The 25,345-nt window shown below is 45.0% G+C and overlaps 1 protein-coding gene across 7 annotated transcripts in view; it reads right to left on the bottom strand.

Moving 5' to 3' along the window:
• The window catches only part of FRMD4A (FERM domain containing 4A), a 449,083-nt gene that overhangs the window by 90,216 nt on the left and 333,522 nt on the right, over positions 1-25,345 (bottom strand). For all 7 annotated transcript variants that reach the window (XM_081210651.1, XM_081210652.1, XM_081210650.1 and 4 more), the window contains exons 5-6: positions 17,612-17,696; positions 2,737-2,793 (exon numbers count right to left, since the gene is read on the bottom strand). In XM_081210651.1, the coding sequence (XP_081066777.1) occupies positions 2,737-2,793; positions 17,612-17,696 (142 nt within the window). The remainder of the gene's footprint in view (positions 1-2,736; positions 2,794-17,611; positions 17,697-25,345) is intronic.

Below are 25,345 nucleotides of genomic sequence, written 5' to 3'. Positions count from 1 at the left end.
AATACATCAAAATTTATCCATAAAATGCCGGTTTGGCAGGTGCCAGAAAGGAAAATGTGGCTTCCAAAACAACTATCTGCAAGGCTTGAAGTAGGCCTTCCTTTCACTTTGAAAGAAGCAATACATTAGGCTCATAGAGCATTTGGCTGACCAAGCTCTAATGCAACCAAGCAGCTATGTTATGGTTTTGCTGTCTGGCAGGAACTGAAGAAAAAGGGGAGGGGTGGTGAAAGTTGCCAAGCAGGTCAGGCTGTGTGGCTGCCTCAGTTTGGTGCATCACCAGTTGTGCAGGCCCATCTCACCCAATAAAATAGCATGGATGCCATATAATTGTGTCTGAAAATGCCCTCCTTACCAAACCTCTCTATACATCCAGAGCATTTCCTGTGCAGGAAACAAAACTTTGTTCAGCATGACTGCGTAACCATAGCACAACCACTTCAGAAGCAGTTCCACTACGGAGGTTTTACTAGACTTAACTACTCCTGCTGTAATTCAAATTAATTGATTGCTAAGGCTCCAAGGAAATGTTTGTGGATGTCTAGAGTAGAATTTACAATTGTGTTTGTTAATTCCATTTAATTGGCAATCAATTAACTGGGGCTACAGCGGAAGGAAAAAACAGTTACTTTATAGTACCCTTGGGGTTGGCAATCTCCATTTCTGCTAATTATATCATGGGGCTAGCTCCCAGCGTGGTACAATACAAGCTGATGAAAGCCAATGGAACTGAATTAACTTTTCACTGGTCTTGGTTTTATAATTAAGTATTTAACAAGCACTGAAGACTGATTATTTTAAAATCTCATCTGCCTAGTAATAATGATAATAACAACAATTTCTATTCTGCCCTTCCCCAGTAGGAATCTAGGGTAGCAAGCAACAACAAAAAAAAGTTAGCCTCTTCCCTCCTTAACCATGAGCCAAGGTTGGTTATAGCCCATGGTGAAGAGAGCTTAACTACAGGCCTGGGTTCAGATGACATGCTAAGTCAAGCCTTGACTAAGCTGACATGCTGCACTGAACTGGAGGAAGTTGGAAGAAAGTAGGTGCAAGCTCCTTTTGGGGAGCCAGCATATTTCTGCAGTTCCAAACATGTCTTACAGTGATATGAAAACCAGGCCATTAAGTGACACATCTGCTATGAACAAACCATGGCTAAAGCAGTTTCCATGGATCTTTTTAACAAAGTGAGACGCAAGTCTTGTTGTACATATGGGGTTGCATCCAATGTTAGTCCTCTCTAGAGCAGACCCACTGAAAATGATGAACGTGATCAACTTGGGTCCATTGATTTTAATGGGTATACTTTGAGTAGAGCTTAGTTGGATATGACCTATGGTCTCAAGTGGGCAGAACTTCATTTGGAAGACTAAGCTATGGTTTCACTGTACATGCAGGTCCTCAACCATCATTATTAATACAACAAGCAATTGCTAGTGCAAACCGTACTTATGTCTGCATTGAGGCTTCCTGAAACAGGTTCAAGTCAGGTTTGCAAATTCACCTTCAGTTTAATGTACGAGTGGAGCAGCCTTGCACAAACTTTGACCTGACAGGTAAAATGCAGCTGGGAAACTTTCTGAATTGGCTGTCTTATTGGGACTGCAAACCAACCAAGAGGGGACTTTTCACACCCCTGGCCTGCCCCAATATTCTGGTGGACTTTGTGAGCCACAAGCTGTGAACATCTTTTCAGGAAAATACAAATCGGGTTTCAGGAAACATAAATAACACGCAATGATTGCATATTAGTGACTGTGTACTTACAACTCTACACTTTATAAATGCCAGGAGATTCATTGTCTTCAAAGTGATGATTCCTGATGCCAAATCGTCCTAACCGAAAGCAGGCTACTGGCAACCCTGTTTTCCTAGAGTGCTTTGAGCAGGTGTGTTGAATGTACATTATTGGAATAAATACAATGGTGCCTCGCAAGACGAAATTAATTCGTTCCGTGAGTTTTTTCATCTAGCGAATTTTTCATCTTGCGAAGCATGGTGTCGGAAAAGTTTTGGAAAAGCTTCAAAAATCACCAAAAACCTCAAGAAAGGCTACCACACCGTGTTCTATGAGTTGCTCCTCGAAGTCAAGTCACAACTGTATTAACGGTGTTAAGAAAAAGGAAACAAACTTGCAAAAAATGCAAGACGTTTTCGTCTTGCGAAGCAAGCCCATAGGGAAATTCGTCTTGCGAAGCAGCTCAAAAACCGCAAAACCCTTTCGTCTAGCGAGTTTTTCGTCTTGCGAGGCATTCGTCTTGCGGGGCACCACTGTAAGTAAAATAGTAACAGCAAAGGGCCATCCCAGTTGAATTATGAACACTATAAAACTAAGGTTACTTTGCTTTTCAGTCTCAGGGTAGCTCCCATGTCTGCATACCTGTTCATATGCCTGGAACTCAAGGTTGCATCAAACAGCTCTCCACATCTTCTAGGCTGAGAGTTGGTGACTGGCCCAAGGTCACCCACTGGGCTTCATGTCCAAATGGGGATTGGAATCTTTGTATCTCATCCACAGAGCAATGTGGCACAACAGAGATCCAGCACATGGCATGCTTGTGCATATGTGCACACACGAGTCACAGTGTAAGAAGCTGCTTTGAGACATGGGCTAAAATGCTGAGCTCATTTCCCTATATTTGAATATGTGTGTTTTATTTATTTATTTTTAAATCCTTAAGTGGCAAGTCTTGAAAGTTGGAAGATAAAAAGAACAAATATGGCGTAACTTACCTGCAAGATGTATGAAGCCAGTTCAAACACAACTTCACTGTCGACCTCAATGAGCTCCTGATGAGAAAAGAAAATGAGGGTGAATAAGCAAGTGGTTTATTTATTTTAGTTTTTCCAAAAAAGAAGTGATACCTCTGTGTCTCTATTGTATACTGAAGGAGTCTGAAATTAATGTGGATTCATAGAAATAACTTGCGGCACAGAAGAAATTCTAGTGCTTTGGGGAAGTTGCTACCTATTGCTAATGTTAAAGTAGGGGTGGATTTCTCTTGCTTTTCTTGAATATTTTCAACGATGCTCCTGAAGCTCAATTGACCACATTTTGTTACAATGATATGGGTGTGGATTCAGTTATTATCACAGCTCACAGGAAGGTGGTTCACAGCTGAAAATGTGGGCTGATATTTTTTCCATGGGAATTGTATTTAGTGTGCCTTGAAATTGCTTAGATCATTCTTCTGGCAGCTAATAAAACCTTCCATAAAACTACAGTGAGACACAAGCTGAAATTACTGAAACTTTGACAGAGCTTTTCTTTAAAGTTCAGGTTTAGTCCAAGATTGTACACCCCACTGACATTCTGCAAGCATTCTCTACAGGTGCTCCTATTGGACGAAGGCCACTCAACATTTATTATAATAGATGTTTATAGCAGAGACCCTCTGCACAAACAGCCCACATGCCTTCTATCGCACAAAATGTGTTTGTACCAGTGGTCTAGTACATAGCTGTCAACTTTCCCCCTTTTTTAAAGGAAAATTCCCTTATTCCGAATAGGATTCCTCGCAAGAGAAGGGAAAAGTTGACAGCTATGGTCTAGTATCTGAGAGGTATGTCCCATTTCAGCTGCTTCCTTCCTCACATCACAACAAAGGGACATTAAAGGTCTCCAGTCAAATATTTGGCTGGTTATTTCAAACTAAGCTCTCTTAACCTCTTCAGCTCTTGTCCAAGTACTCTTCCCTCTTCTGCCCATTTCCTCTCCTCTTTTCCCATCCCGTTCATGCTCCTGCCTTGGACAACTCCCTTGTCTTAGGTCATAGAATCATAGAATCATAGAGTTGGAAGAGACCACAAGGGCCATCGAGCCCAACCCCCTGCAAAGCAGGAAACACCATCAAAGCACTCCTGACATATGGTTGTCAAGCCTCTGCTTAAAGACCTCCAAAGTAGGAGACTCCACCACACTCCTTGGCAGCAAATTCCACTGTCGAACAGCTCTTACTGTCAGGAAGTTCTTCCTAATGTTTAGGTGGATCTTCTTTCTTGTAGTTTGGATCCATTGCTCTGTGTCCGCTTCTCTGGAGCAGCAGAAAACAACCTTTCTCCCTCCTCTATGTGACATCCTTTTATATATTTGAATATGGCTATCATATCACCCCTTAACCTCCTCTTCTCCAGGCTAAACATGCCCAGCTCCCTTAGCCGTTCCTCATAAGGCATCGTTTCCAGGCCTTTGACCATTTTGGTTGCCCTCCTCTGGACACGTTCCAGTTTGTCAGTGTCCTTCTTGAACTGTGGTGCCCAGAACTGGACACAGTACTCCAGGTGAGGTCTGACCAGAGCAGAATACAGTGGCACTATTACTACCCTTGATCTAGATGCTATACTCCTATTGATGCAGCCCAGAATTGCATTGGCTTTTTTAGCTGCCGTGTCACACTGTTGGCTCATGTCAAGTTTGTGGTCAACCAAGACTCCTAGATCCTTTTCACATGTACTGCTCTCAAGACAGGTGTCACCCATCTTGTATTTGTGCCTCTCATTTTTTTTGCCCAAGTGCAATACTTTACATTTCTCCCTGTTAAAGTTCATCTTGTTTGTTTTTGCCCAGTTTTCTAATCTGTCAAGGTCGTTTTGAAGTGTGATCCTGTCCTCTGGGGTGTTAGCCACCCCTCCCAGTTTGGTGTCATCTGCAAATTTGATCAGGATGCCCTTGAGTCCATCATCCAAGTCGTTGATAAAGATGTTGAATAAGACCGGGCCCAAGGCAGAACCCTGTGGCACCCCACTAGTCACTCTTCTCCAGGATGAAGAGGAACCATTGATGAGCACCCTTTGGGTTCGGTCAGTCAGCCAGTTACAAATCCACTGAGTGGTAGTATAGTCAAGACCGCATTTTACCAGCTTCTTTACAAGAATATCATGGGGCACCTTGTCAAATGCCTTGCTGAAATCAAGGTAGGCTACATCCACTGTGTTCCCTTCATCTACCAGGCTTGTAATTCTGTCAAAAAACGAGATCAGGTTAGTCTGACATGACTTATTTTTCAGAAATCCATGCTGACTATTGGTGATCACAGCATTCCCTTCTAGGTGCTCACAGACTGTTTGCTTAATGATCTGCTCCAGAATCTTCCCTGGTATTGATGTCAGACTGACTGGGCGATAATTATTTGGGTCCTCTCTTTTCCCCGTTTTGTAAAGAGGGACAACATTTGCCCTCCCCCAGTCTGCCGGGACTTCGCCTGTTCTCCAGGAATTCTCAAAGATGACTGCCAGTGGTTCTGAGATCACACCTGCCAGTTCTTTGAATACCCTTGGATGCAGTTCATCTGGCCCTGGAGACTTGAATACATCTAAACTAGCCAAGTATTCTTGTACTATCTCCCTAGTTATTCTGGGCTGTGTTTCCTCTGCTGAATCATTTGCTCCAAATTCTTCAGGTCGGGCATTTTTTTCTTTATCGGAGAAGACTGAGGCAAAGAAGGCATTGAGGAGTTCAGCCCTTTCTGTGTCCCCTGTTTGCATTTCACCATCTTCTCCTCTGAGTAACCCCACTGTTTCTTTGTTCTTCCTTTTGCTACGGACATACCCATAAAAGCCTTTTTTGTTGCTTTTAACCTCTCTAGCAAGCCTGAGTTCATTCTGTGCTTTAGCTTTTCTGACTTTGTGTCTACACGTGCTGGCTATTTGTTTGAATTCCTCTTTGGTGGTTTTCCCCCTTTTCCATTTTTTGTACACATCCTTTTAAAATCTTAACTCAGTTAAAAGTTCTTTAGATAGCCACCCTGGCTTCTTTAGGCACCTTCCATGTTTCCGTCTCATTGGTATTGCCTGACGTTGTGCTTTTACTATCTCCCTCTTAACAAACTCCCAGCCATCATGAACTCCCTTTCCTTTTAGTATTACTGTCCATGGGATCTCACCCAACACTTCCCTAAGTTTTATGAAGTCGGCTTTCTTAAAGTCAAGAAATTGAGTCCTAGTATGCTTGGCTGCTCCTTTCCGCTGTATAGTAAACTTCAGAAGAGCATGATCACTTGCGCCTAATGATCCTTCCACTTCTACCCCACTAACCAGGTCATCAACATTGGTTAGGACCAGATCTAAAATGGCTGTTCCTCTTGTTGCTTCTCCCACTTTCTGGACAATGAAGTTGTCTGCAAGGCCAGTGAGGAATCTGTTTGAACTTATGCTCTTGGCTGAGTTTGACATCCAACAAATATCCGGGTAATTGAAGTCCCCCATTACTACTATCTCCCTTCCTTTTGCATGCTTGGCCATCTGTTCCAGGAAGGCATCATCTATGTCCTCCGTTTGGCTTGGGGATCTATAGTAAACTCCCACAATGAGGTCACTGTTATTCTTCTCTCCCTTAATTTTGACCCAAATGCTCTCACTTTGGCTTTGAGGTTCTTAATCTTGGATCTCTTCACAGGTATACACATCCCTGACATATAATGCCACTGGTCTGTTTCTCTGAAATAGATTGTATCCCCCCATTATTACATTCCAATCGTGGGACTTATCCCACCAGGTTTCAGTGATGCCTATTATGTCATATTTAGTTTGCTGTACCAAGAGCTCAAGCTCATCTTGTTTATTTCCCATGCTTTGCGCATTAGTGTACAGACATTGAAGTCCATTAATCATTCCCCCGTGTCTCTTATTTAAGGATTTTTTCCTCCCACCACTAGGTCTGCATGCTGTTTGCTCCATTTGGTCTATGACATTTGGATTATCATCTTCATCAATTGATAGACTCCTACCTTCAGGAGCACTGTCTCCCTCCCCCACATTAGTCAGTTTAAAGCCCTCCTGATGAGGTTTCTGAGATTTTTGGCAAAAACATTTCTCCCAACCGTTGTGAGGTGCAGCCCATCGCTTGCCAGAAGTCCATCTTCAAGAAACTGCAGTCCGTGATCTAAGAATCCAAACCATTCCTGTTCACACCATTTGCGAAGCCAGCTGTTCACTTCCACCATTTTCCCCTCTCTCCCTGGGCCACGTCATTCAACTGGGAGGACAGATGAGATGACAATTTGTGCATTTAGTTGCTTCAATTTCCTGCCGAGAGCCTCGTAGTCTCTTTTGATCTTCTGGAGGCTATTGCTTGCAGTGTCATTGGTTCCCACATGAACCAAGAGGAAGGGGTATTTGTCAGTGGGTTTTATGATTCCTTGCAGTCGTTCAGTTACATCTTGGATCTTAGCCCCGGGGAGACAGCACACTTCCCGAGACATCTTGTCAGGCCCACAGATCACTGCTTCTGTTCCCCTCAGTAGGGAATCCCCTATCACCACTACACGCCTCCTCTTAGGTTTGGTCGGGGTTCTTCCGTGAGCTGTCCGTTCCAAGGTCGCCTGCACATTCCCTGAGGACTGACTTTGCTGCTCGTCTTCATATACCTGACCGACTGTAATGAGGGAGAGATCCTCAAATGGAGTCTGCTCTTCGTCTTCCATGCTAGGGGAGAGGACCTCAAAGCGATGGTGTATTTCTAAACAATCAGAGCGAACCCTGGGCCTCCTACTTCTTTGAGTCACGTTTCTCCATATATCTAGCACCTGTGTTGGTGAACTAGCCTCCTTCTCAGGGGAGTCCCCTGTCTCCTCCTTGGTGGAGACGGTGTGCTCTGTTGCTTCCAAGAAGAGCTCCAGCTCTCTAATTCTTTGGAGCGTAGCTACACGTTCCTCCAGTTGCTGGACTTTGTCTTTTAAGAGGGCAATCAACATGCAATTGCTGCAGGTAAAGCTGCCTGCAACCTTTGGCAAGATGGCAAATATTGCGCAGGAACTGCAGGCGACTGCAGCTGTTCCCTCCCCCTCCATCTTGAGAACGTGTCGTTGGGGGTGGCTACAGCGGTCCTCCATCTTAAAAAGAGTGAAGACAGGACAAATAACCCCCCCAAAAAAACCTAGGTCTCCCCCAACAAATGTTTGAGACTAGCTCCCCGTCTTCTTGCCTTCTCACTACCTTGCCACCCCCAATCTCAACAATCAGAGCAGCTTGGCCAATGGGAGCCAGTGGTCTCTCGGTGTACTCTGCCCCTCTGCAGGGGTACTCTACATTCAGACAACTTAGCCACTCACTGCCAGAAGCTCCATCACCATCACAAAATTCCTTCGCACATTGCAATTTTGATGAGTGTCTCACAGTCACACATGAATTAAATCTGTATTTATTGGCCTGTTTTTATACTGTACTAATAGTCAAGTATTTTCATTGTGGTTCCCATGAGCTGCTGTCAGGACTGGAGTTGGAGCAGGTCCCAGTTCCTCCAACGGAGGAATCTAACCTCCAAATTGTTACTTTGCATGCCCCTGCTGGCTTTCTATACTTAAACTTTTGTTTGAATTATTTGAACTTGCTTGGAAAGAAAAAAAGACATGAAACACCCACGATCTAAATTCAGATAAATGCAATAATGCACACCATTCAAGTGAATGACACACCTCATTTCACAAGTCACAATAACTGCACTGAGTCTGCTGCCCCTGGCAAATATGGAGCAACAGCCCTTAGCCAGGTGCTCTGGTCTCCTGCTGCTATAGCGCCAGAGCCAGCCTGCTAAAATAATGCTCTCACTCAAGTCTTCTATCACAATCCACGGCAGCCAGATCCAGAAGTGAGCCTTTAACAAAGAGGCTTTCTCCTTTTTTTTTTTATCCTTTCCCATTCTTGTGCATGTTTGGCTTTAAAAATGCCTTTGGCCAAAACGTGCGTTTGGTTTTACTAATGAGGTGCATTCAGGAAGTATAAGAAAGCTGAAGGCAGAGCAGGCCAAAGAAAATGTGTGTTTACCATATACTTGGGAATGGTTCAGCTTGGCAGTCCACCACGCACAGCTGGAAATGAGGTTGCCAGGTAACTGCTCTAGAGATCCTCTTTAACAGTGGAGCACCCCAAAACTTGGACCCCTTAGTATGCTGGTCACATTGCTCATCTTCCCCTCCTTCCTGGCAGGAAATGCTTAGAGATGGGGTGTGGGCTTGGCGCAGTTGCAAGTTTTGGGGGGACATAGCTGTGTGTGCTCTCAGGTATGGTGGAGAACATGGTTTCATCAACTGCTTCTGTACATGGAATAGAGGGTCCCATCTTGGTGGTGGTGGTGGTGTTTTTGCCACAGGCAGCAGAATATCTTAGGACACTTCTAAAACAATTATGCCAGGCAACAGAGGAAGAGCAGGAGGTGGAAGGACCACAGCTGCATTCTTCTTTGCAGCAGCAGAGCAGCAAATGAACATAAGAAGAGCCCTCTGGATGAGGCCAATGGGCCATCGAGTTCAGCCTCCTGTTCTCACAGTGGCCCCCCAGGTGCCTGTGGGAAAGCAGAACAGGAGCACGACAGCATCCTCCCCTTTGGCAGTTTCCAGCAAGTGGCACTGAAGGATCCTGCCTCCAGCCATCATGTCTAGCAGCCACTGACAGCTGCACCCTTCATGAAATGGCCCAATCCTCTTTTAAAGCCACCCAAGTGGGTGGCCATCACTGCCTCTTGTGGGAATGAATTCAAGAGTTCATCTATGTGCTGGGTGAAGAACTACTACTTCTTCTTCTTCTTCATCATCATATATTATTTATACCCCGCCCATCTGGCTGAGTTTCCCCAGCCACTTTGGGCAGCTCCCAATCAAGTGTTAAAAACAATACAGCATTAAATATTAAAAACGTCCCTAAACAGGGCGGCCTTCAGGTGTCTTCTAAAAATAGGATAGCTGCTTATTTCCTTGACATCTGATGGGAGGGCTTTCCACAGGGTGGGCGCCACTACCGAGAAGGCCCTCTGCCTGGTTCCCTGTACCCTCACGTCTCGCAATGAGGGAACTGCCAGAAAGCCCTTGGTGCTGGATCTCATTGTCCAGGCTGAACGATGGGGGTGGAGACTTCCTTTTATCTGTCCTCAATCTTTCAGCATTCAGCTTCACTGGATGTCCACAAATGGGCAGGTGGGATCTCCAAGTTGCAACTTGGCAACCTTAAGTAAAGGTAAAGGGACCCCTGACCATTAGGTCCAGTTGTGACCAACTCTGGGGTTGCGGCGCTCATCTCACTTTATTGGTCGAGGGAGCCAGCGTGCAGCTTCTGGGTCATGTGGCCAGCATGACTAAGCTGCTTCTGGCAAAACCAGAGCAGCACACGGAAACGCTGTTTACCTTCCCACTGGAGTGGTACCTATTTATCTACTTGCACTTTGACGTGCTTTTGAACTGCTAGGTTGGCAGGAACAGGGACCCAGCAACGGGAGCTCACCCCATCACAGTGATTCGAACCGCCGACCTTCTGATCGGCAAGTCCTTGGCTCTGTGGTTTAACCCACAGCGCCATACTATTGCAGGCCAGTGCAATTTATGGTCACTAAACCAGGAAGGGGAACTTGTGGCCCTCTAGGTGGTGTAGGACTCCAACTCCCATCAGCCTCAGCTAGCACAGCCAGTGGTCAGGAATGGTGGGAGTTGGAGCTTAGCAGCATCTGGAAGGCTGCAAGTTCCCCATTCATTCACCAAACCATACAATGCCACAGTGTTTTAGTGTAATTTTAATGCTTCCATCTCAAAATAGGGAAACAACAAAGGAAGGAAAGGCTGTACTTACTTATTGAGGGCAGGTAACCCTTTTCTCTTACATAATCGTCTATGGTTATGGGTGGGGATTTTAGGTATGAATAGTATGAATGGTAGGGAGAGAGGAGGACAGACAGATGGAGCCAGCTCATTCTGTCAAGGGTGGCTTTAGCTTTTATTGCACTAAGCAGCGGTGAGTCAATAAAACTTAAGGCTAAAATAGCTCATGAGAGGAAGGCAGGGACTTCCCTGTTTAAAGCTATTTATATGCTGCACTCTGCCACTCACATGGTACGTGAAGCAGCTTATGAGCAAAAACATACTATCAAATCATAATGGCTTTACAATGGTCATGTATTAATCTTCATCTTTCAAAAGCAGGAATACCACAGCCTAAGCTTCCCTGGAAGGATCCCCAAAGGTGCTTTTCACTGGAATCCAACACAGGGCATTAACCACACTTGCCACATGATCACCACCCAACAGAGTCAGTGGATCTCTGTTTTGAGAATCAGTGCTGATTCAGCCCAAGGGTTGTTCCTCTCCACCTACTCCTTCAATTCAGCCAAGCACAGCAATGTCCCATTACCCTCTTGGCTCCATGCCCAAGTCAGCTTCCCTCTTGGTATACTAATGAAATGTTCCTGCCACTCAGCTGCTGAGCGACAAAGCAGCCACTTCATTAAGAACTCTGCTATATATGTGAGTTCTTCATGCATGCGAGTGTCCCTGGGAGCAGGTTTTTCCCAGCATGGGCTTTGACTTGACCCCTTTCCATATAGGAATTCAGTAAGGAAGCCACAAGTTAGCACTTGTTAGCAATTAACTTTACAAAATTATTAGGCAAATTGCTAAGGGTAGCTTTTGAGATGCTACTTTATGAACTGCTATTAGGAAGGATAAAGGCAGTTTTTCAGAGCATAGATTAATTTGCCGTGGTTTGCACAATTTCTTTTGTCATGATGCTGCCTTTGGTCAAACAGATTTTGTAGGGAATGTGTTTGGGGGGGGCAGGGTGACTACAAAAACTTGCACAACTCTTTTTTAGAGGCAAATGTGGTGTGAGCATATATACCATGACTACATTTTCAAGCCTAGGGAAAAACTATTGTTTGCCTGCATCTTCAATCTCCACACACCATAGCTTCAGAGAGACTTTTGAAACAAAAGTGGTGAGAAGCAGCTCAAGTGAGTTCAGTCCAAAGCTGAGCATGTGCATCTCACACAATTCTCCCTCCCAAAGAAGAACGGAAGAAGGGGAGATTTGCAGACTTAGTCATGAACATCCAGGGGAACATGTCCAAAGTTACTCTCGGCCAAGAGTTGCCAATGTGAAAGTAAGTAGAGTCTGCTAGGTCAGGCACACCTAGACCAGCCCCCAGTTCCCCCAGGTGCCAACCAGGTGCCTGAGAGAAACCTGCAAGCAGGGCGTGGGCACAAGAGCCCCTTCCCCTCCTGAGGTCTCCAGCAACTGGGATTCAGAAGCATTGCTGCCTCCCCCTGTGGAAGCAGAGCATGGCTTCCACAGTTCAAGGAGGCAGAGCAGGGCTTCTAAAATGGCTGACAGCAACTGATAGACTTATCCTCCCCAAAAGTGTCAGTCTCACAATCTTAGTGGCTCAGGCAGTGCTGTGGACATAGTGTATCTTGATTTCAGTAAGGCTTTTGATAATGTCCCCCATGATATTCTTGTATTTTTCTAGAAAATAGGTGCCAGAACTCACCATGAACTGTAGCTGGTTGATGAACCAAACCCAAAGAGTGCTCATTAATGGTTCTTCATCATCCCGGAAAAAAAGGATAAGTGGGGTGCTGCATTGTTGTTCAACATTTTCATAAATGACTTGGATGAAGGAATTGAGGGAATGCTCATTAAATCTGCCAATGATACCAAACTGGGAGGGGTAGCTAATGCCACAGTAGGCAGAATTCAGAATTCAAAATAACCTTAAAAGACTGGAGAAAAGGATCTAGGTGGACCACAAGCTTAACACGAGTTAGTGTGATGCTGCAGCAAAAAAAAGCTAATACTATTCTAGGTTGCATCAACAGAAGTATAGTGTCCAGATCAAGGGAAGTAATATTACCACTCTATACGGCATTGGTCAGACCCCACCTGGAATACTGTGTCCAATTCTGGGACCACAATTTAAGAGGGATGTTGACATGCTGGAACACGTGCAGAGGAGGGCAGCCAAGATGATCCAAGGTCTGGAAATCAAGCCTTATGAGGAATGGCCAAAGGAGCTGGGTATGTTTAGCTGGGAAAAGAGGAGACTGAGAGGAAATATGATGGTCACCTTCAAGTATCTCAAGGGCTGTCACATGGAAGAGGGAGGGTAGGACACGAACCCATGGCTTCGAGTTACAAGAAGGAAGATTCTGAGTAAACGTCAGGAAGAACTTTCTGACAGTAGGAGCTGTTGGACAGTGGAACCTCAGGAGGTGGTGGAGTCTCCTTCCTTGGAGGCATTTAAGCAGAGCTTGGACGGCCATCTCTCTTGGAGGCTTTAGTTGAGATTCCTGCATTGCAGGGGGTTGGAATAGATGACCCTTGGGATCCCTTCCAACTCTACAATTCTATCATTCTATGAAGGGGCACTATGTACATTTACTATGGTCCCATTTCTGCATGATCAGCTGCATGAATTTTTCTGCCTGTGTTGGATTACCACATCCAAAATCTTTAGCAAAACACCATGACTGAATGTGAATGGGGTTTCACTTTGTGCTTAAGTGTAACATAAACTGCTAGTAATTTCAGTATTATATCTAGCAGAAGCCTTGAAAGCAAAGTCACATAAATATGAGGTGAATATGTATAATGGCAATGAAAATAATAATTTAATAATCTAGATCTATACATATTTATAAGGGTGGGGGAAAGCTTTAGAGGGTTCACACCACACATTATCTCAGTAATTCACAATAGGACACTGTAAGATATTATTATTATCCTGAGATGGAGTCCCAGGTATGAAAGGGAGTTTGTATCAAAAATCAAATTTGTACCAGAGACTACAATACTCCCCCCTCCTCCTGGATTTCTTTGTCTTTGAGTAGCCACCGGATTGTTATTTGTGGTGCTAGAAAGCTTAACAGTTCAGACAGATAAGAGAAAAGGCGCTGTTATTAATTTGCACTGCAGGCAGAGCTAATGAGTGCAGTACAAGGCAGCCCATTCACAAACACCTTGGGAGAAAGAAAACCTGATAGTTCCCACAGTATAGCCATGGCATTGAGTAAATTGACCATTCCCCTTCCCCAAGGCATGCTGGGGGGCTGTGTGACAAAGCAAGGAATCAGATTCAGAAGGGCCTCACCTCCTGCTGAGATTTACCTACAAAGCCATCTTTTCTCAGAAACTTCTTTGTGATGGACGTTGCAAACAACTTACCTGAGCAGCATCCATAAGTATCAATCAAATGGAAATGGGAAGGACTATGGGCCTTGACTTCATAAAACCAGAGCTCTACAGCAAGGAGAAGTTTGAAGAGGCCCCCAAATGGATTTATTTAAATGGACACGGACCTTTACCTGTGAGCGGCCATTTGGCTGTGAGTGGGGTGCCATTTGGAGAGGGTGGAAGAGATGTGTGGGTGCTGCCTCCCTGCGTTAAAAACTAGGTCTATGTTGTACCCAAGAGTCACTTCTTTTAAACTTCAAGGCCTAACTAGACAATACATGAAATGCAGGAACACATTTAATGTACCTTTTTTTAATTTAAAAAAGGGAAAACAGCTACAGGGGTACTGATCAGGATTGCTATTGGTTCCACTGTTCTGTGCTGGTCAGATCACATCTGGAGCGCTCTCTTCAGTTTTGGGCAGCAGTTTTTTGGAAGGACATAAACTAATTGGAACACATCCAGAGGAGAAATATTTCTGGATGGTTTGGCATCTGGAGACCAAGGTGGCAGCTGTTTTATAGGCCGGATTCAATGGCATATCTGCAAATTCAGGCCGTGTAATTAAAGTGGATTTGGACTCCTCAGCAATCAACCCACCCCCTCCCCAGTTTGAACTTTCGACAGTAAGCAAAGTGACGGAAAGGTGGACTGGAAAGGCTCGACACAACATCACATAAGCAAATAAATCAGCATGAACGCTCAATAAACTGGCCATCTGGAAGTGACCCAAGTCTGTTGAGGAACGGCTGAAGGAACTTGGGAATGTCAGCCTGAAGAAGAGGCAGGAGAAGGTGGGGCAGGATATCAGTTTTTAAGCTGCCATGCAAAGATGGAGCAGAAGATACTCTCCACTTCTCCAGAGGGCAAGCATGGAAACAATGGGTGGAAATGGCAGAGAAACAGATTTTGACTAAACATTCAGAAAAACTGTAACGATATGAGCTGCTTGACAGTGAAAGAGACTGCCCCAGAAAAGATAGACTCTCCTTCACCAGAGGCATGTTAGCAGAGGCTGACTGACCACCGGTCAGAGATGCTGCAGTTGCATCCTGCACTGCAGATCCTACACTGAGCAGAGGGATGGACTAGATCAGTGTTTCCCAACCTTTTTTGGGCAAAGGCACACTTGTTTCATGAAAAAAATCTCGAGGCACATCACCATGCCAGATGGGGAAAGGTCACTTTTTACTTATGTAAAAAAAAAAAATAAAAAAATAGTAACAGCATAGAAGGTAATGGTTAGGCTAGCATCCCTCTTCCAAATATGCTAGGTTTTTATTTGCAGGGACTGTTCTACATGGGAAAGCATTCAGCACTGTCATTCTCCCATCTGCCATCTGAATTGGTACTATTCTGGGTCAACTTACTCTGCTGCATGTGTAGATGAAAATGGCACCAAGTGTGGGGGAGGGGGCAGAACAGGTTTCAGATACAGGATATTAAGCATACACGTACTTCAGATTGAACTGGTTGCTTGCTTTGCAAGTTTTCATTTCCCAAATGACTGCCTTGGCAAGCGCAATACCTACCAGGCTCAACGCCGGTCTCGTGCTGCCGCTTCCCGTGCTCTCAAGGACCCGGGAGGAGGAAGGCGTGAAGGGAATCCCGAAGGCGCGAAAACCTCGCGCATGCGCAGGCCTTCCGCCTGCGACAGCCCAGTAGGCCGGCCGAAGCGAGCGGCGATGGGATGTGGGAGGGAGCTCGCTCGCCGCCCCGCGTGTGCCTATGTGGGGCACGTTACAGCCCCGTGACATCAGCGCCACGCAGGCAGCCAGGCAGGCAGACGGCGAGAGCCCCGTGCTGGGCGGCCTCTCCTCACTGCCGCCGCCCCGACTCTCGCTGCCCGACTCGCCCGCCTCCCTCCCACGGCACACCAGGCAACGTCTCGCGGCACACTAGTGTGCCGCGGAACACCGGTTGGGAAACACTGGACTAGATGACCCCCAAGATCCCTCCCAAATTATGCCGCTATGATTCCACTCCCACCCCCTGAAGGTGCTGTTCCCCCTCCCTTTTTTTTCATTGAAAATTTTAACACACAAACATCAGGAAACAGGAGATGCAGGCACAGGTTCAAGCACACAGCTTGCCATACAAAATCAGTGGCAACACCAATCCTCCCAAGGACAATAATATACCTCAAAAACCAAGAGGGACTGCGGCAGCTCAGTTGGTAGAGAAGGAGATGCTTGATCTCAGGGTCGTGGGATAAAAGATTCCTGCACTGCAGGGGGTTGGACTAGATGACTCTCGTGGTCCCTCCCAACTCTACATTTCTATGACTTTACCAAGAGGTAAGTTCAATTCATGCCATAAAGAGCCATGTGATTTTTGTCAAATGATGACTACAGCACCATGCAAAACTTGGGGGGGGGGTATGAATGGCTCGTCTCATGCTAGAAACAGAACTCCCATCTCAGCTCAAACAATATGCTTTTTGGTGGAGTGAGTTCACATGTCCGTCTAGCAGTTAAGCAGGAGGAGGAGATGAGACCCTGCAGATGCCATGTGTGAAGCAGCCCTGGGTGTCCGCAGAAGACCTTTCTGCTTCTGCAGCTTTCCTTCCCCTCTGGGCATTTATTTTGTCTCACAGCACAAAGCAGCTGTGGCCCTTAGCCTAGGGTATTCCAGCTTCAAGCCAGGGAGCCTGGTCATCTGTCAAAACTTTGCACAATGTTCTGCACTTGGGACTGTTTTGTTTTATCCAAGTAACCAGCAACAACAGTCCAGTGGCTTTTTCCTTTTCCTTTTCAAACATCCATAAGGCCAAGAACTTGGACAGAAACCGTTTCATCAGCATTGTATGTAACCATTTTTGTTCTGGTGCATATGGCAAGGTTTCAAGAAACTCGCACGCCTCCCAGTAAACATCTGGGAACGACTGCCCAGTCCTCACACGCAACTCAGAGGCAAGGGTGCCCTCTTCTGATGGATGCCTTCAAAGGAATTCTAACGACTCACAACAGAGCTAAATCCCTCATTTAGCAACCATCTTGACATCCCACTTCAAACAAACAAAAGGGATTTATTCACACTCAGAAAACTGGAGATTTTGAAAGTATGGAGTCCAGACGTCTGCACTGCTGAGAGTACATTCTCTTCCTGAACCAACAGAATTGTTTCTTACAGATTAGCTCATATGATCAAGAATATGACCGCCATCTGGCAATCCAAGGAGATGGTGTTTTCTCCTTACCTAGAAAACAATACTTCTCCAAATTAGAAGTGTTTCCTGCTTGGCAGGGGGTTGGACTCGATGGCCCTTGTGGTCTATTCCAACTCTATGATTCTATGGTTTGTTACTATGATTGTTAGCTTAGGGAGAGGCAGCATCCCTCAGAATTAACAGATGTCTGAGAGGCAGGTGTTTATAATTATAATATAATATAATATAATATAATATAATATAATATAATATAATATAATAATATAATATAATATAATATAATATAATATAATATAATAATATTAATAATAATAATTTATTATTTATACCCCGCCCACCTGGCTGGGTCTCCCCAGCCACTCTGGGAGGCTCCCAACAGGTAAAGGCAGGCAGGCAGATATATAGGCAGAGAATCACAGATAGCCCAAGGAGGTACAAACTGGCAGAGCTTATTTTTAAAGAAAGGTTGAATTACAATGGCAGCGACATGAAGAAAAAGTGTCAAGGCCTTACCTTGTAAATACAGGACTTGGCATTCAAGAAAAACAACTCAATGGTAGCATTATCCTTTAGATAGGATATGCTTTCAATGTAGAACCTAGAAATGAAATGGAAAAGTCATATAAACACAGGAAAGAAATTGCAGCCACTGAATAAATAGGACCCTGTACAATTTTTTTATTATGTGAAAAAATGTGCTCAGAGGAGCCTTTGGGGCTGAGAGAGAGGAATTCTCCTTTTTCTGTTTTAGTTTTAGAGATTGTGTTATGACTCTTGGAAAGATTTGTGTGCCTCTTAAGACATGATCATTCAGAAATGCTGGATGTGTAAATCCTAGCCAATAGGAAAGGCATTAATGCTGGTTTTATTTCACAGGTTGATTTATAGCTCTATAAATATTTTTGGCTGGGATGGTTTTCTTTTTCCTCTGTCCTTGACAATTGTGCTGCTTTGCTTCTTATAAATGGTTTCATCCTAGCTTGGGAGTAACTGATTTTGAAATGGCCTTTTTTGCTGGGGGGGGGGGATGAAGGGGAGAAGTGACCCCTGAATATAGATTTAAAATGAAAACAGCTGGAAGTCTGTACCTGGAGTGCTGAATCTGTGGAATTCCGCAACATCATGGGAATGCTACACAGAAACAAATGCTGCTCACATGAACCTGTATGTAGCTCTGGGAAAGAGCTAGTGCAGTGAGGTGGCTGTGAGCCTTAGGTATGAAACAGCCATGTCAAAATCTCACCTCTGACCTAGGGAGGGGGAGCAATGTGGTTCAGGTTGCATTTTAATGCAAACCTATCTAATCTGCACTTCCTGAAACAAATACGTCAAACAAAACAGCTATCCTTCAAAAGTCACCTTTCTCTGAATTTTGTGATGCAGGTCTTCAACCGAAAAATGGGAACCAAAATGCATGTATTAGAGCAACGTGCATATAAATGAAAATAACATGGGTAAATGCATTTTATTAGAGAAAATGGCTTGCAAAAACGTATTCAACAAATTTCCACACAAAAATGTGTACATTAGAAGAAATGCATGCTAACATGATGGTGAATTTTCATGAGGGTTCTTTTTAAAAAAATAATAATTGCAAATTGAAGAAGAAATATGGTGAGGTGAACTTCCAACCAGAAAAACAAGAAACTGAAATGAGCAGATCTGCTCGCCCACACTCTCCCATGAACTGGCTAGCTATCACCTGCATCTTGGGACTATTCTATATAAGTGGCTCCCAATTAGGGGTCTGGGGACCCCTGGGGGTCCACGGAACTCACCCATGGGGTAGTGCAAACCACCTGCAGATGGTCATTATTTTGCAGGAAGGATTCAAGTGCATACTGGGAAATTTATGTTTGCATCATTAAAGTGGATTAAAGGGCCGTGTTGTCCAAGCACAACAAATCCACTTTCAAAAGGAATTGGGGCAATGCTACAGCATAGATTTAAAGCATATCCAACACACATTTAATGCACATAACTTCCTCTGAAGAATCATAGGAACCGTAGTTTGTTAAGGGTGCTGGGAACTATAGCTTTGTGAAGTGAAAAAGACTCTGCCCAGGATTCTTTGCAGGAAGCCATGTACTTTCAATAGGGATTAGATGTGTTTTCATACTTTTTGAAGTTTGGAAACAGATGAAGAAATGAGTTGAAAAGTGTGGGATGAATGAATTACTAGCAGTATAAACTGTTATAAAGGTATAAACAGCCTTCAAGCAAATCAGGACAAATTTTTAATATAACCAACCCACCCTGCAAACAAAGGAAAAGAAATGCTCAATAAAGACCAATATGGTTTAACCTGCTGCATAAGCTTTGTGTAAGCAAATCAGGATGACTGTTCAATAAACACGTCTGGAGGGGTTCATAGTAAAACAAAATATGGAAATAACAAAACTTGCAGTGATCTTTCTCAACATACCTGATAATCTTTCTCATGGATTCTTAGACATACTAGACCACTTATTCTTTTTACAGAGCTGCTTAGGGTCACCAGATCACAGCCAAAAGAAGTCTCCAACCCCCTTATAGGCATCGTGTTGCCAGCTTCTCCCACACTGTTCCCTCCTTGGTCCCAGCACCCAGCACCCAGCCCCTTTCCCCACCTGCTAAAACAAAGAGAACTCTCCCTCTGCTAAGCCACAGCAGGCAAGGTGTCGGGGGAAGAAGCCACAGCCCTGGTCCCAGCCTCCTCCATAACTGCAGGACAGCAGTCAGGGAAGCAGAAGACTCCCTGAGCACAACGTGTGCTTTTTCTTCCGCATGAGAAGTAGGTTATTCACACACACACACACACACACGTATGCACCTGCCTGACAGAAACGAGAGCTCTGTTGCATAGGGGCCTGAGCACAAGTTATGAAGCGCTTAGTTCAGATTTCAGATGGGAGCCTTGCGAAAGCCTTTCCTTGGCTCCTTCTTGCTTCGGTGTGGGGCAGATTCTGCCTTCTAAGCCTATGGCAGTGCATTGTGACAAGCCCAGGGGCTCTCCCTGGACTTCAGAGCTGGATGTGAGAATTACATGAACAACAGCTGTGCATTTCAACCTCTCATTGGAATGTTTCAAATATGCTTCTTACAAACTAGAGATCAGCTTAAAAAGAAAAGGAAGGAAGGAGTGCAGATTTGTCCAGTGGCACCTGACCCTGCTTACAGGTGTGAGCTGAAAAAACGATGCTCCTGTGGGACACCAGAGGGCAGCATTGCATTTCTTAAAGCTACAGTGGAAGCCCGGCTGACGCTCTGAGCAATTCATACAAGACCCTCAGATAAAAAAAAGGAGGAAACTCAAAGAAGCACAGGGCTTTTTTTTCAGCCAGAACTCAGTACTGGCACCTCTCAGGTGGGCGCCATTGCCATTCTAAGAGAACGAGGGAGGCATTCGTGGTGAGATCTGGCACTTTCCCCCCTAGAAAAATAGCACTAAACAAGCATATATCCTCCTGTAGTGAAGAGCTCCACATGATATTTAGGACCAAAAAGAAAACCTCATTCTCCAAAGATCTGCAGTGCGCATTGTATGTTGGGAAGTTCTTCCAAAATGTGTGTCAATATTAAAACAGCAGCAACAACCAAGGGAAAGAATTTTCTTCATTTAAAAGGAGCTGGAGCCTTCTAAAGCAGTGTTTCCCAACCGGTGTTCCCCGGCACACTAGTGTGCCGTGAGACGTTGGCTGGTGTGCCGTGGGAGGGAGGCGGGCGAGTCGGGCGGTGAGAGGCGGCGGCGGCGAGGATCCGCGTCGAGCCGGGGGCGGCTCCGCGGTGGTGGTGCCGAGCGGCGGGGCAGCGCGTGCAAAAGGGAGGAGCGCGAGACAGCGGAGGAGGAGGAGGCCGGCATGTCCGGGCAGCAGCAGCAACAGCAGCAGCAGCAACTCCCGGCGACGGCTCCTCAAGCCCCGCCGCCGCCCCCTCCTCCGCCCGCTATCGCCGCCACCACCACAACAGCCGCCGCCGCCTCAGTTGCCGCCGTCCCTCAGTCCCTCGCTCTGCTGCCTCCTCCCACCCCCAAAGCTTGGAGGTTCCCCGGCAAGGGGGAGGAAAAAAACTTTCACTTTCGTGCGTCCCTCCCGGTGTGACGCTGCGCGCTGACGTCACGGGGCTGTAATGGTGGTGTGCCGCGAGATTTTTTTCATTAAACAGGTGTGCCGTTGCCCAAAAAAGGTAGGGAAACACTGTTCTAAAGGATCTTTGTGGAAAAGTCTTCTATTGTTTGCTTAGAAAATGAAGTTTCATTTATTCACTGTGAATTTATAGCTGGAGATGTAAGAACTTTAGAGATGTAGCAGTAGTACAATGGTTTTCTATTTTGCCTGGCAAGAGTTAATAGTTACCTAGGTATTAGCATAAATATTATTTCCATAAGCTCAGTAATGTGACCCCTTTTCATGGAAGTGCTAACTTCTGTTAGTGAAATTTTATGGGGGGGGAGTAAGGCAACTTTGTTTTTAAGAAAGGCATTGAAAACATGAATTTCAGCACCTCCCCAGTTTCAAAATTTCCATCCCCACCACAGACATTCATTTTCACCATCTGCGCATGTCAGAAACTTACACTAAAAGCATTGGAAATACATCTGAACCTTGTTACGCTTGTTGGTGTAAGGTCTTCAGAGAAAGCATCTCTCAGTTCTGAGACCAGAAGCCTGTTCAACATAAGTCACTCAGTTAATCACTAACAGCTTTGGGTTTTTCATTGCATCCTGTGTTCTCTGCCACATCTACAGTCAAAAGTATTAGTCACGGCATTCGAGATTGTAAAGACTAAGGCAATCTATATTAATTTCCTAGCAGCCTAAACAGAACAGAAAGAGCTATTCCTTCAGTTGTGACACACGAGAAAAGTAAAGGCTGAAACAGAAGGCAATTTCCTGACAACAGTATCCCTGCTGGCATGTTGACAGAGAAGTTGCCTTGCTAAATAAGATGGCCTTCATTGCAGAATTCCCAGTTCTCGCTTACACTGTCTTTGCCTGCATCTCCTTCCATCCCTAAATGATCGCTTCCCTAATCCCTTCCCTGGAATCCTCTTCCAGCTCTTCCTTTTGGGGCTTGCACTGGACTACTTTGCCAGTGACTCTTCTGTGGATCCTGCCCACCACTAACAACCTGGAGGCAGGATCCCTTAAGCAATTCCTTCTTTGCAAATTGATATGAACTGCCCTGACCAGGGCCTCCTCAGCTAACATGGAGATCAGAAGGCAGTTATCTTGGGGGTTTGTGTGTGTGTGTGTGTGTGTGTGTGTGTGTGTGTGTGTGTGTGTTGTACTTCCCTGAATTTTGCAGCATAGTTTTTTCTCTCAAAATACATACACAAACATGCATTTTAGGATATAATATGTTTAGAAATGTGTACTTTGAGAGGAAAAATGCATTTGAATATAGCTTTCCTTGTGATTTTTTTTTAAAAAACATATTTTTATTGAAAAACATTTATAAACTAATGGGAAATATTTTAAAATCTGTAAGATTAATATGGAAATGGGACAGAACAGACAAAAAAACCTGACTCAGGTGAGGAACAGCCTGATCTCCCTCCCTGGAGATAGCTTGAAAACTGGGCTATCCTAACTTGGGTTGCAGGAGCTGAACATAGAAGCCCCCACAATTGCTACTCCCCACTATCACAACAAAGGTTGTGTACATTATATAGACAGCAGGGCCAGTGGATAAAACCTATCTGCCATTTCATTCCCATATGCTGCTGGACAAAATGCAAAGGGCTTGCGGCCGCTTTCCCACCTAACGTCCATTGTAAATCATTAAAAGCATATGCCATAGCTGGCCAGGGCGGGGGGGGGGTGCTGAAAAAGAAAGAAAGAGTCAAACAGCCCCATTGCTGATCTGTTAAGTAGTCAGCTGGAAAGGAATAAGAAAGGCAACAGAAGCCTCCCCCTCTGAGAGCTGGGCTCTCTCTATTGATTTTCGCATCTAGTGTATCCGTCTTCAGAGGCCAAGGAGAGTGGGATCCCTCCAGGCTCCGCCCCACTCTCATTTTATTCCAGAACACCAGCAATCAGAACTAATGATGGGCAATTTAGCTTTGCTTTGCACATCTCTCGCCAGCTTGCATCTTGTCTTCAGTGTGTCTGTGTGTGTGTGTGTGTGTGTGTGTGTGTGTGTGTGTGTGTGATTTCCTATTCCAAAGCTGAACACAACCCTACTAAAGGGAGGGGGGATTTTCACTCCCAAGCAGGTGCACAGCCTGGGAGTCATTTTGGACTCACAGCTGTCCATGGAAATGCATGTTAATTCTGTGTCTAGGGTGGCTGTCTACCAGCTCCACCTGCCTGCTCACTGTCTGGCCAGAGTGGTGCATGCTCTGGTTATCTCCCGCTTGGACTACTGCAATGCGCTCTATGTGGGGCTACCTTTGAAGGTGACTCAAACTAATCCAGAATGTGACAGCTAGACTGGTGACTGGGAGTGGCTGCCGGGACCATATAACACTGGTCCTGAAAGGCCTCCCTTGGTTTCCAAGCACAATTCAAAGTGTTGGTGCTGACCTTTAAAGCCCTAAACGGCCTCGGTCCTGTATACCTGAAGGAGCGTCTCCACCCCCATTGTTCAGCCCGGACTCTTGAAGTCCAGCGCCGACGGCCTTCTGGCGGTTCCCTCCTTGCGAGAAGTGAAGCTACAGGGAAGCAGGCAGAGGGCCTTCTCGGTGGTGGCGCCCTCCCTGTGGAACATCCTCTCATCAGATGTCAAGGAAATAAAGAACTATCTGACTTATAGAAGACATTTGAGGGCAGCCCTGTTTAGGGAAGTTTTTAATGTTTTATGTTTTACTGTGTTTGGTGTTTTAATTTGCTAGAAGCCTCCAAGAATGTGTGGGACAACCCAGTCAGATGAACAGTACAGTAATAATAATAATAGTAATAGTAATAATAATAGCTTTTCCCAGGGAATTTTACTGCTGAATCAGAAAAACAGCAATCTGTGAAAAACCCGATTGCCATTTGCTCCAATTCAGTGATAAAACACTCAGAGAAAGTGCTGGGACAAAAAACCCAAACCTGCTTGGACATGGCATTTTAAAGCCCAGACCTGTGCCTAGAAAGTCAGCGCAAAAGGAAGTCTGGATGAGTCCTAAGATGAGAAAAAAGTCTCTTGTAATCAAGCTACATGATAATAGGGTCTAGGTCACCATGCTCCTCCCAAACCCCACCATTCCTGTTTCTGGAGATACCTGCCTATCTTCTGGAGATAGCAGCATACCTGGCATACCTAGCTATAGTGCCTAGTTGCAGAAGTGAGGGCTAGAAGTGCAGACAGAGCCTCGTTATCTGAATTACGCCGGCTAAATATTTGCTTTGGACTCTGAGCTTTGTTGTCATTATTTGTAATAGGTGTGGAACCATTTCCTTACACTGCAATCCATGTTACCCAGAAGTGTTCTCACTTGTTCCGCTGAAGGTTTTAATGATTCCCTCCTCCCGGACTTCTATGTGCAACTTTTGTGGGTGATTACCAGATCAAATATAGAGGCTGTTTCTAAGAAAGAGGTTTCTTTCACAATATAAGAAGTCTCTGATAGAAGTCTCTGATAGTGAGAGTGAATCATCACCCTTTTTACTGAGTAGCTGCATGGGAATATTCCAAGGAAAATGGACTTGAAGGAACATTTGGCTTAGATAAATGAGCAAGACATATTGCAAGTTGCTGTTGGCATCTGTCTGCCTCGAGAGACAATGGAGTGCACCTCCAGGGGTAAAGTATTAGTGGAAATAAAATCACAATGGTTTTTTGAAAAAGATACAGCATATATTGTCTCTGTATTTGGAGACGGGCTGCAGCCCAGTGGAAGAGCACATGGAAGAAGCCTCTGGTTCAGTCTGCCCCATCTCAAGGTAGAACTGGAAATGATTTCAGTCAGAAACCCAGGAGAGCTGCTACCATTCTGTATAACTAACTGAGTTAGGTAGCCTGATGGTCTGACACCTGCCTTTCCATCTCACAGTGATATGATAAGAGGCAGCTAACATAACTAAAAAACACACCCTATAATATAATGAATGGAAAACAAAAATATAGTCAGAATAGCAGCAAAATTACAAAACAACAACAGTCAAGAGAATCACACAAAAATTCATCAAAAGTCATAGAACAGAAATGGAGAAAAAATGGATTTCCTGGGTCAGGGAGCTTCAAATCTTGAGCACTGTAACAAGCGGGGGGAAAGGCCCTTTCTTCTTGTACTAGTCAATTTTACATCAGACTGTACAACTGTACAAAAAAAGGCCTCACT

Source organism: Podarcis bocagei (genome assembly GCF_964188305.1).
Source record: "Podarcis bocagei genome assembly, chromosome: 10".
Taxonomy (NCBI): Eukaryota; Metazoa; Chordata; class Lepidosauria; order Squamata; family Lacertidae; genus Podarcis; species Podarcis bocagei.
Note: the sequence above shows the minus strand (reverse complement) of the source record. Positions and strands in the feature narration are given on the sequence as shown.